We start from the raw sequence: 12,888 nt of genomic DNA, 5'->3' as shown, positions 1-12,888 counted from the left end.
CTACATCACCTCTGGAATTTATTAAACTGTTTCTATGCCTGAAGTTGATGTTCTCCATATTTGTGAATTTTAACTGATTGTATTGTATTTGAGAATTTAGTCTGTACCTGGTTGAGAGGAATAACTTTTAAAAGTGTTTCCAGATCTGTAAGAGTTGAACTTGTGTTTTGCTAAGGACTGCCTGCTTTAAATTGTGGAAAATTACTTGTGAAAGCAGCCCTGGCGGTACATGATCTGCATGAAGATCCTTGAGACCTTGTGGATTAGTTGGTGCCAAAAGAAAATGAACAGATTCTGTTGCTGTTGGTGAGATCATCCAGCTGTTGCTGGAGACATTCAATTAGAGTCTGATGACAGCAGTCTGGCTCCGCTTAAGCTGATCTAATCTCCTGCCTGAGATAGGGCAACCTTGATTTTCTGCTTAGCACAAGTGGAGCAAATGTCTTTGTAATCCATGTCATAGCATTAGAGCTGTGAATTTTCTGGTTAAATATGAAGCAGACTGAAACTTGATGGTTACCAAAGTGAGATAGATATATATATGTGTGTGTGTGTGTGTGTGTGAGATATATATTGCACTACATACACAAGACAGGTTTTCCCCTGCCCTGCAGCCATGGAGGTGAAGCCTCTGTTGTTCCTGACAAATCAAGCCTGGCTGCGACCAGAGTAAATACTGCAGTAAACTCTTGAACAGTTTTTTATTCAACAGCTCGTTTCCTATGAAACTCTCTTGTCTTGCAGTCCACAGGCAGACCAGGTGACACATCCAAAGGTGGCCATTTCCCATTTGTTGTCCTTCTGGTTTTCTTTCAGTTAGATAAGATCTGGCCTCAACCTTGCAGATACTCTCTTGCATGGGCTTGAATCAGAAGGTCTTATGTGTTCCTACTTAGCATACGGATTTTGGAAGCTCTTTCTGGAAATCTAACAGGATAAAGCCTAGTTAGTGTTAGCTGGACCTCCAGAGTTCTGTCATCAAATGCCCTGTTTCTTATGCTGACACTTTTCTTGCCTATTTTCCCGCTACATTTGAGGGATGTGAGATATGGATATTCTTACAAAGTGAAGTTTGTGTTTGAGATCTTTACTTCTGGTTTGCTGTGACTTTCAGATGTTTCTTCCTAAGTTCTGTAAATTCTGTATAAAAACAAAAAGTTTGAACCAGTGAATCTACTGTGATGAACTTGATGAAAATCACCTGAGTGGGTCTAGGACAGCTCTTTCTCAGTTTTAACTTGGATTATGTATTCTTTTTCAAATATTTAGCTTAGTTTAAGCTTTCTGCCCCATATCAACTAGTTTTGTCAGACCTTTGCATTCACACTCATAGTGAAAATGCCTCTGTTTCATTACTGGAGCTTTACAACAGAGATTAAAGCAAAGACTTTATCCTCCAAATGCCACCTCAATGCAGAAAATGCGTTGTTATCAGCACATCACTCTTCTTCATTTATAGAGAGATTCCCTGTGACCATTTCTATTAGGCCATTGATCTGCCTGTCTATTTTGTGAGAAATGTTAGGATTATAACTGTTTGGGGATCACGCTGAAGGGAAGTAATTGTAGCAATCCTAGTTAAAAATAACACTTAACTATTTAACCAGCACAACAAATGGCTGACAAACTAGCAGTGAGTGGGAACAAGCAGGTGAACGTGTGGGGAACTTAATGAGTCCTGTTTATCCGAAGTAACTTTAGGTAAGTTGCTCCTGGTAGCTGCTTTTCTATCCCTTTAGGCCCCCTAAACGGTCTCACCTCTGTATCAAACAAGTACTGGTGTGTAGTTAAATCATTTAAATCTTAAATAGTTCAATTAACCGTTCCCCAGAAGCCTGCAAAAGGGCAAGTGAAGCAGGCTTGAGTACACCGATAGACTGCGTCCCCTTGAAATGTTGGGAGTTAGCTTATGTTTCAACGTTCAAAGGATCTCTGATGACTTCTTGTTCTGTGTGTATAGTCTGTCTGTCTTTGCTGGAGTCAGACCTAAGATAGTCAGAAATGTGCCATTACGTGCAATCAAACGTGGAATTTAATGACAGTGTTTTCCTTCCCAGTCTCTGCGAACCTGAATGTGAAGAAGCTGCATGCTACAGCTGGCATGGGTCTCTCGAAAACCCCAACAGCAGAGATCGAGCGCAGTCTGTGTGGATCCGCTGTCTCTTCTGTCTCCAAGGTGACTAGTTTTTACTTAAGATGTGCTAGAGGGGGAAGAGCTTGGCCTCTGCAAGTGAAAGAATTTACAATGGGAGAAGTAGAATATATTATGGAAAAGGTACTGGGGTCATTGGCACTAGCGTCAGAGAGAATTTTAAGTGCAGTCAAGCTCAGGATTAATTAGCTAAGAAAATGAGTGACTACATGCAGCTTGCATGCAATCAAATTATCTAAGCTCTGACTCTGAGGAACATATCCCTGGAAACTTCAAGATCTCATCTCTTTGAACATACTGACAAGAACTGCCTTGCATCGCAACTTGTAACTGCTTTTTGATGTTATCACTTGCAGGAACACAGACTTTTTTATTTTCAATTGTGTCACTACATATCTTGAAAGTAGGGGATAATTTGGTATTTGCTACAGTTGGTAGTTGATCACCTCAGGGTGGGAGAAGATGCTTTTTCTTTTTTTTTTCTGGGGAAAAGCTGTTTAAATAACTGGCATTTACATTTCAGTCCCTGTACATGAAAACATAGAAGTATTGTCAAGGGGAAATGACATTTCCTATAGTACTTCCATACTTATTAAAGGGAGCCTAAATGGTCTTGCTTATATAGAACAGAGGAAAAGAAAGAAGGAATAAACATTCTACTTGCTAACATTTTCGGTTATGAGAAGACTGTAGTACTTTATCATAGGATGGCTGTCAGCTGCAGCCATGATTATCTCTACAGGGGCAGCGATGCCTGTAGCAGCAGTCAGTCCTTTAGGTAGACTCATCCCAGTAGAGACTTCTTGTCCTGGCTTTAGATATTTATAAAAGAATGAATCTCACTTAGACAAATCAATGAGTGTGTATTTACTAAACAAAGACTATAAGGAGTAATATTTTTAATCACCAGATCCAAACAGACCCATTTGCTTTAAGTTTCCAAGGTAGTACCTGAATGAAGGATTTAAAAAAATAAAAGGTCATGGACTTGCATTGAAATATAGTGTGTTTGATTTGTATTGATCTCTTTCCTATAATTATTATCCCAAGTTGATATTATGGAGAGCCTTTTCTGAAATGTGTGATGTTGTCTGCAGGTCACGTATACCAGAGAACATAGCAGGGAACCAGGAGAGGAGGAAATGTACAGTGCAGAGAATTTCCGTCGCATTGCTCGCAGTCTCAGTGGAACAGTCATCTCAAACAGAGAAGAGACTTTGGTCTCTTCTCACAGTTTTGTAAGTAGAATGATGTGCAGCTTTCCAAAGAGCCATTGTCTGTGCGTAGGGTTGCTGTTTTCTCAGTCTGCATTTAGTAGTTAACAAACAAGGCAGCAGACAACTGAATAATAAGCCACGATGAAAGCTTGTCTTTGTGAATTTTTGTTCTCCTTTTGGAACAAGAATGAGTTTTTATTTAAAAGTAACAAAGCCATCTTCTTCAGGAGTCATTGCAGAGTAGTACCTGCTGCAGCTGGTAATCATGTGAGCTAATATTACTAGTCAGTATACAAAGACATGCAGTATAAACGTTTTCTTCAGTTGACTTAGAGTATTTTCAAGAAAGCTTCACCTATAATTTTAAAAAGACACGACTAACTGTGTGAAGTTTTCTGCTCTCTTGTGGGTATATCCAGCAAGTAGCATTTTTACAGAGTAAAAGTAAGCACAAAGGGGAGACAATTCAAGTCTTGGTACATAAGATGCAGCCAGTTACATACAGGAAGTACCTAAAAATATGGAGATTGATTTCCACCACCACCCCGCCCCCCTTTGTTATCTCTGTTAAGTAGTTTTAGGAGCAAGTTAAAGCTGCCAGTGAGGGGGGGGAAAAAGTAACATGTTGTTGTTTGTGTTTAGCAACATAGCCAGATATAATGTAAAGGTTTGGCTTGGACTGAATTTTTTGCAACCCGTGCTTAAGTTTTGATTTGAAACCAAACTGCATAATAAGTGTAGAAGCGTCAGTTGCAAAATCAGTTATTTAGACTGATTGGTCTGATTCTGTCTTTCTGCTGTGTACCATAAGCTAAGAATATGTCAACTTCTGAATATTTGCTCTTCGGCGTGCTTCAGTTGAGGGCTTTAACCATACCTGGAGGTGCTGGCAGAAGCAATTAAAAACCTCTAGCTAGCTGTCCAAGACCCCCCTGTCTGCTGAAGGTTTTTATCCCCACAACAGAAGCAGCTGACAGGATGGCTGTCTGTCACCACTCTTTAAGTTAGTCACTGGGCTCAAGTCTGTGATGGTTTGTTATCGTGCCATTCAGCCATCCGTGCTTTGGGGTAGGTACCTCCTAATAGAGGGAAATGGTACAGCACTGGTAAATACTTCAGCTGCAACAGGTGAATCTGTTCGTAGTCTGGAATCGGAGCTTTCAGTAAAGCCTGCTAGAAAATAGGAAGGAAGGATCAGCAATACTTTTCTTTATTTCGTGGCTTGTGTAGCATGGTGGTTCCAATGCTGACTGGGCTGCCATCGTTCTGTGGATTCAGTTTGTGACACACCTCCACGGGTGGTTTGTGTTTGTTTTGGCTTTTCCTCCTTGGTATATTTCCAGCCAAATGATCCTCCTAAGTAGCCCACCACTGCAGAAAGGGCCTTACTGGACTGATGCAGTTTTTATTTGTATTTCTTTTTCACGTACAGATGCATGTTTTTGTTCCGGTGACTCATCCCTTTCCTCAGATCAACACCATCTTTGCTTGATTCAACCCAACTCTGTGTTTACTCATCATTTTATGTTCTTTTCTTCTCCTTTCTCATTTTATAAAAGGAAGCACCAAATACGAGGAAAATACCAGTGGACACCAGCCACCGTTCTTCCAGCTCCACTTCCCTTCCTTTCCCCCATGATCCTCCTGTGTTTCCCTTTGATCCCCAGCACAACCCAAACCAGGTGCAGCACCTACCCCATGATGTACTGATGCCCAGCATGGTGGGCAAGGCACGTAAACCGTCAGGTAATCACAGGACTTTTCATCCTCCTTCGTGATCAGAAATGTCGCTGAAATACAACTCTTCAGGTCTTGTCTTTCATAATGATGTTTCACCATCTGCCTGAATTCTTCCAGAAATCTGGAAGGATGAATCACATTCTCTTTGTTCTTCTCTGCCCTTTTGAGTTGTTCTGCAATTCTGTGCTAAGTGAACATAAAAAAAGGGAATAATCTTTATGGAAGCATTATAATGATTTTATATAAAATCATATCCACTTTTTTGTAAGGTATTTTCTGTAGTGTAAGAGTAGCAGTAAGACCCACCACCTTGTTGTCATGTATGAGTACTTCCACAAGCTACTCATTCCAGCGAAGCACACATGTAATTGTGCCAACAGAAATAACTAATTCCTGGATGAGAATTATTTTCCCTGTGACAGCCATCAAAACCAGTTTGATCTGCCAGCCTTGAAATACTTTGTTGGTCTCTTCCTTGATGACACAAGGGTTATTAAAGAAATCTGAAGTCTGTGACAGCAGCTGTGGTAGGATAAGGAGGAAATGCAGTGAGGAAAGTGAATTGCATGTCAACCAGTAACTGGCTGTATTGGGGATTTTGTTTTTCTTCTGTCACTTGTTGGCCACAGCTGGAAGTTCTGAAACGATGAACCAAAAAATATAACTAAGCAAACCTTTTTCTTCCCCCCCCCCAGGAGATCAGAAGAACATCATCCAGAAACTTTTGGTTGTGCCTGACAGGGGTGAAGCTTTCCAAGGTGAAGACTACCCAGGTGTGGCACTGAGCTACGGGAGTCTCCCTTGTGCACCCAAAGGCACCCTCTCCCAGGGGCAAAAGCCTCTTGTTAATCTGCATTTAGGAGGTGGAGCATCAAGTGTCTCTGGCCATTGGCTGAACACAAGCTACCCTGCCAGGCACACAGCCACGTTACCAGATAAACGAACGATGCTCACGGGCAAACGTGCTGGACAGCCAGGCAAGAGTTTACAGGAAGGCTTCCCCCAGCTGCCTTCACAACATCAAATGCGTGAATCCTACACCATTGGTTGCAGGCCACCAGCCAGCACAGACTGCAGCACTTTAAGGATACCACATGAGCCTTCTTGGGATCCCGGTGCCTCTCAAGGTTGTCCTGTGCCCCCTTCTTGTGTTAAGGCCCCGGGTCCAAGGAGAGTTGATATGCCGCCAGAAGAAGACTGGCGACAGAACAGCTACACCCCTCAGCCTGGCAGAAGGCGAATGCTGCCAATGCATGTGATGGATGGGATGTTTTCTTCTGCTTCAGAGGCACACAGAAGTATGCTGGCTCGAGCAGCAGCAGCTACTGGCACCATGCAAAATAATGGCTGGTGAGATCCCGTCCACTCCATGTGCCCTATTAAACTGCTCTGCGAACAGACTACAGCTGTTGCCAGAGCATGGATTACATGGAAACAGGAAACTCTTTCAATCAGTATCTGTGCCAGTTTTGTCTTAAAATGTAGCTATACAGTATGTGGAAACTAATTGCACTGTATTTCATTTCTGACACTACTGAACTGCTGTCTGGATGGGGAATCTTAGCTATTCTAGTCCTGGCCTCTCCTAGCAAAAAAGTGCTATAGGAATGGTAAGCTTCAGGGGCATTGGTTTACGGGTAAGTTCAGAAGTATGCGCGTGTTTTGAAGGAAGATGGCCGCTAACAAAAGGACATTTTTAAGGACTGTTTTTCATGAAATGTAGCTTTGGTAAATTCTTCACGTAAAAAAACAATCCTTTTGTTTTCCTCTCCTTCTCTCCTGTTCCTTCGTAGGGGAAAAAAAAACTGACCCACCTTCCAGGTTCCAGTAAATCTGCACTTGGCAGGCTGGCAGTTAGTAAAGCAAACCCAATTTTCAGTGTGCTGAGATCTTGGGCAGAGATCGCAGCTGTAGTTGCTGCTGAGGAAGTGGCAGGGAGACATTGTTCATTCGTAAACCAGAATTTTCCCCACTTCCTTAAGGCAAACTAACAATGCTTCAAACAGAAAAGACTGTTAATGCTGCACGCTTAATTACACCAATGTAAACACAGAATAAGTTTAACTATTTTAGTGTCAAACATACTTGCTTTTGTAAGTATTTTTCAAATAAATCTATGAAAATAGTTCTATTTACCTGTCTGTGTATGAGCTTTCTTTGCTATTTGGCTTTACTCATCAGTTGGCCTGAAACTGCCGATTTATTGTCTTATGCGCTAACAAACATGAGTAAATTGTTTATTCTCGTTCATTAACAAAGTTTATGTAATAAATACATATAGTTAGTTAGATTGGAGGATGTGTCTAATTTTGTCCCTGCATTTCATGTGTTTCAGCACTACTCTCTGCTTAACTTTCCCCTCATAATGGACAGTAATTAGCAGTGTCCTTTGAAAAGTATTTTGAGACTTTGTTGGAAGGAAAACTAGAGAATTTGTGCAAGATGATGGTGTATGCAGAGAGGACTCTTACACAAAACAGTCATTAGAAATGACTGGTGAAGTGAGAAGTGTGATTTTAATAAGAGTTGCATTCCTCCTCTTGCAAATGCTTTCAGGTGTGGTGGTTACAAATTGCTTAAAAATGTGGAGGGTTCTGTTACATGCTTATATGGAGAGTAGGACTGCAGCTGGGGTGTTTGTAGCCCAAGCAGGCAGCGGAAGGTCGAGGCTGCCCTCTAGTGCGTGGTACTCCGTGCTAATCTGCTCTCGCTGTTGCTCTAGGTGAGCGTCTTCGTTTTAATTTCGTGGTTTGCACCTCAGTGCCTGATGGAATTTCATCAGGTTTTGCTGTTTAGTCTGAGATGGAGTCTCATTCATTTTAATAAATGTAATTTCTCAGTTTCTTGTTTCTAAATAATTGCTATTGTGTCTGTTATTGTCACAATCTTGTATAACTACATCATTCTAAATTTTTTACATTTGGGATTACGTTGCATGCTTCTTTGTACTTAACTGCCCCCACTAGCTGTGATTACCAGAACAAAGCACTCGCTTCTTCCACCTGCCCATTCCAAAAAAGCCCTACTGACTTTTGACATTTTCACATAACGATTTTGTCGATTTAATAACATGAAACTTTCGGTAGTACTAATTTTGTACTAATTTTCTGAATATAAAAAAAAAAGAGTATTATTTAAGATTTCCCAACATGTACAGGCCTGTTAGTTGCTCTTACTGCACATGGACGTGCCATAGCCAACTGCTAATTTTCTAGCTGTTGAAATTACAATTTTAGGAAGTGACTCCAATGCAGAGGTTGATATTTGGACAGAAACATTCCTGTTGCAGTTCTCTCTCTCCCTTTCATTGGTAGAACAATACTATTGGAGTAAAGGGAATCTGGGCAGAAGCAGCCCTTGTTTGTTTTCAGCTTTTTGTTAACTAGAGAAAGTTACAGTAGCCCCAGAATGCAAATGAGGACGTGGATGTGTATTTGACACTTTGCTTGACTACAGCGCTAAAAAATTCAGGTTGTAGAGTGAGGCTTAAGTAGTCTTGAACTCAATTATCTAAAAAAATAATATGCCAAAATAAAGTACACAGTCACCTCTTCAGGAATCAATATGGAGTATGAAACGTGTTCAAATAAAGAAAGTATGCGTGCTTAGATTTTTTTTTTTTTTAATTTATTTTAATCCTAGCTACTGGGAAGGAGGGACTACACTTCCATAAAGCTCTGCAGAATAATCCTGAGTTGGTGCAATTTATTTTAATCATCAGTGGTATCCCATTTTTCTTTATAAAGGGAATTGTTGGCTTTTATTCCATCATCATAGTTCTGCCTACCAGGTTTCAAAAATTACTTGCTATAAAATTAACTCAAACAGAGGCTTGAACAGGAAAAGTTGGAACTTAACCTCCTGACTAAACAGTGTGTTAGTATATCAGAATAGAAACAAACTGAAGTAGATTCAGCAATATATTTAACATGGGAGAAAATGCGAAGCTGGAAAAATACTTTTACTTCATCTGTAGCTTGTGCCTGCAAGTCTTGGTAAAGTCAGTAAGTTAATATTTACCTTGTAATTCATGTGACTAACTGCTAACTTGTCAGTCTCTTTGATGGTCTTTATTGGCTATTTAAACCCTAGAAAAATCAATTATGTATTAGTTTAATGGCTCCTTAACATTCACTCTTGCCTATAAGAAGGGTGAGGAGGAACCTTCCACAAGGAATTCAGCAGCTGTTTTGGAACAGTCTTTCTTCTTAGACTTTATAAAATTTGTAAGCTTTGATGCCATGCAACCAGGACTTTCTTTGTAAAATATCTGTTCCTGGCTGCAGAGTAGGTTAATGGATGGAATTAAGTGAAATGAAACTCCCACACACTGAAATTTACCTTTTTAAGATAATTTCATTTCAGTTCTCCTAAAAATAAATTTCTTATTCCCTATATTAGTATGATCTCTCATTGTGTCTGTAATATGCGTTTAGACCCAGCTGTGTAGGGGGCAAAAAAGAGCAATAGTAAAATGAAGAGTAACTTGGTGTTCTAGCAGTTGTAAATTTGTATAAATATAATCCTTCTGTATATGGAAAAAAAACTACCTAGCACAGTTCCTTCTCTTGAAGGCAACAGAGTTTGTGTACACTGTTTATGGAAATCCTACTCAGACCTGCTGAAATTTGTTCAAATGGAGTACATGCTGGAGTGTACAGCACTAGTGAGTTAACCAAAGCACACTCCCCGCGTTAGAGAAGTGAGCTACAAAAGTGCAAGGTAAGTGCCTGGTCCTCCCTAAACAAAGGCTGCTGCACCCATGTTAAAATGCGGGGAATTTGGGAAGAGGGAAGGAACCATCTTCCTGGTATTTCCCATGATTGCTAACATTGCTGGGATTGGCTTACCGGTATGGTTGGGGTAGGAGGTATGAAGTGTAGGCAGGATTCCAGGTAACTGGCAGTCATGCAGGTTTTCCATCAAATGTCGTTTGGGGAGAGGGCCAGGGTAGGAATGTGGCGAGAGGGAGGAAAGCAAAAGACAAGAGCAAGAGGGTGGATTGGAATAGGAAGGAACAGATGGATAGGTGAAGAAGACAAATTGAAAGAAAATGTGTGCATTACGTCTCTTCACTCAAATGTGTCCATCTTTCCAAAGAGCACCCAGTAATTGATCTGTCTGAATTTTCTTTCCTTCTTTCAATGGACAGATTCCTGTGCAGAGAGGGTCCTCAGCACCAGTCTGCTGCTGAAGCTTTTGAGAAGGGAAGATTGACTGACGTAGAGTGAGCAATGTCCTTTATAGGAATCTTTAATAATGTTCATGCCATGGTAAACGAAACTGTGCAGAAACACTTACATACCACTGCTATATGTATAAATAGGAGACATTAGGCAAACAGTGTAGGTTAAGTTAGTGTTTTTGCCAGCTGGGGCAAAGATAAAAATGTGCTTGGGTTTTACAAATACCTCACTTAAGTTAGATGCATTCTGGAGTCTCCTACTGCTGTGCTGTCTCCTGTTTAGCACTATGAGTGGCAAAAAGCAAAAGTGTGAGATTTTCATCCATCTGTGCTTGCTGCCTCTAGCATTTTATCACTGCATAGGCCAGAATGTTTTCAAGCCTAGTTAGATACTCCTTTTATTCTAGTTCTTCCACCATCATAACGATCACTGATAGAGTTACCTTTAAAACTTCAGAAAATGTTTTGGAAAAAGCACGTTAGATTAATTATTTTTCTTATCCTCTTGCAGTACTGCTGAAATTATTTTCTATCTGCATCATTTTTCTAGTTCACTGAAGGATTTTTTTTATCCTTTAAACCTCCAAAAATGTAACTTGGAAATGTTTTTAAGATTGCTATTTGATTAATGGAAAAATACGAATTAAGGCCAGCTATACAGTCACTTCAGAACACTGAATATGTTTGCTAGCATATTTATGGAAGCAGATGCAAATGGATGAGTTCAGCGGAAGAAATCTAAACTTCCTTATTGGCATCAATAGAATTGTTTTAGTATTCATTCTTGAGTGAGTAAGCACTGAATATACTCATGAATAAGATAACTGACTATTTGTAAACTAACTTACATTAGGTTTATTGAAGGAGGGTTATCTTGGATTTTGGGGTGGCCCAGTCCCAGATGATACACCAGTGAATCATAGGCTTGAGAAGCTTTATGTGTGTATACATCACTAATTAAAGTAATTTTAAATATGAATCCATGAGAAGTGAGTACAATGAAGCTGCACTTTAGCAATAAATCTAAGAATCATTTCACATTGTTAAATTTTGGCTTAACCTTTTTACTACTCAGGCAAAGTGATTTTCATGGCAGTCTAGGGTTATCTATATCATTCCAGGGGTTTTATTCAAAATTTATAGTGGTTAGTTGTTATGTGACTGTCAATTGAGGGAGTTCCAAACATAGAACTCTTGCTAACTACAAAAAAAAAACCAAAACAAAACACCACCACAATCTATTCAAGATTGTCTTAAGTAGCTTAGAGCACATTAAAGTATGAGCATGTTCACATGCAATGTCTTTGTGAAGAGTAAACAGTAGCTGAACACAAGTAGCTTTCTTTGATTTACAAATCTTGACTTACTAGCCTTGAATTAGTTGGTGGGAATGCTGCACGTAAGGCTATTTTAACTAATGAATGTATATTTCTACCCCTCTTGTCTGACAAGGTGTTGTGAGAGAGATCTATGTAATTGTATAACCTACCATCATAGCTTATATGCTATTTGAAAAACCTGTTTGCTATGGAGCTGCATGTTTTATTGCTTGAAAACAATTTGTTTTCAAATTTTTAAAGTTCCAATACAGCATACTAAACTTCAGCTTTTCTTAAAGGTTCAGACTAACTTTTTTAGATATAAAATATGTCAATCAAATGCAAGTTAACATTATACCAAGGTTGTAGAAATCAGGTATGTATTTTTAAGTACATTTAAGAAGAAAAAAACTGATTGTTCACGACCCTATGTATTAGTTGTTCCTAATTGGATGAAATAATGCATAAATAAACTTTCCATTTGCTCTGGTAGTTCAGTTAGTTTCTCCAGAGAGAGAAAAAAAATAAACCCTCAGTTGATGTTGAAGAACCATGTCAGCACTGCAAACTGGTTTTGGTTGACTGCCCTTAGAGGCTTAAAAGAAGCTATTTAATAAGCAGATATAAGAGTCAGGTGTTTATGACGCTACTCATCTGAAGAGGGAGAGGAAGGTCTGTATGTGAGAGTCTCAACTGATTTTTTCACAATAAACACAAAAATGTAATTCATATGAAGAGCTGAGATGGTACAGACCAGAAAATAAATGTATAACAACATCTCATAGTTTTGGGGAGTGGAAGGAACCCACGTGTCTCCAGAGGCTTTATAGTTTTCTAGTTGCATGTAAAGTTACTGGGACAAAATACGTAGTAGAAAGGCTTTTAAATCCTTATGTTGGATTATTTTGGGATATCCTTTTCTGCCTTCATTTAACTATTAGTCATGACCTCAGGCTTGCCCAGCTATGAGGGTCACTTTTTGTTCAACCACGTCTTACGCTATCTAGTCCCAATGGCACAGTTAATTATTATTAATATTTAATGTTGTTTGTTCTCAGTAGCTTGGTAAAAGGATGTAGCCGGGTAGGTTGGAGGCATAGTTGCGCTTCTGCCATCCAGTAATGATGGCCAGACGCGTTTGTGAGAAAATAGTGCATGTACTCTTCAGAAATGGAGTCGTCATATCTCTGCCTTTTGTGGGTTTGTTCCCCCCCCCAGTTTCCTTTACAATTGCTTAACGGTATTTCCCTGATCTAAAGGACATCGGGTTCATGG

The 12,888-nt window shown here is 39.7% G+C and overlaps 1 protein-coding gene across 1 annotated transcript in view; it reads left to right on the top strand.

Moving 5' to 3' along the window:
- The window catches only part of USP54 (ubiquitin specific peptidase 54), a gene marked incomplete at its 5' end in the record, with an annotated part of 53,896 nt that extends 45,938 nt beyond the window's left edge, over positions 1-7,958 (top strand). The window contains 4 exons of the mRNA XM_082486360.1: positions 2,058-2,176; positions 3,250-3,390; positions 4,929-5,115; positions 5,805-7,958. Of these exons, the coding sequence (XP_082342486.1) occupies positions 2,058-2,176; positions 3,250-3,390; positions 4,929-5,115; positions 5,805-6,463 (1,106 nt within the window). The 3' untranslated portion in view covers positions 6,464-7,958. The remainder of the gene's footprint in view (positions 1-2,057; positions 2,177-3,249; positions 3,391-4,928; positions 5,116-5,804) is intronic.
- Positions 7,959-12,888: the final 4,930 nt, after the last annotated feature.

The sequence above is a fragment of the Vanellus vanellus genome, assembly GCF_965231255.1.
Source record: "Vanellus vanellus genome assembly, chromosome: 7".
In the NCBI taxonomy this organism is placed as follows: Eukaryota; Metazoa; Chordata; class Aves; order Charadriiformes; family Charadriidae; genus Vanellus; species Vanellus vanellus.
Note: the sequence above shows the minus strand (reverse complement) of the source record. Positions and strands in the feature narration are given on the sequence as shown.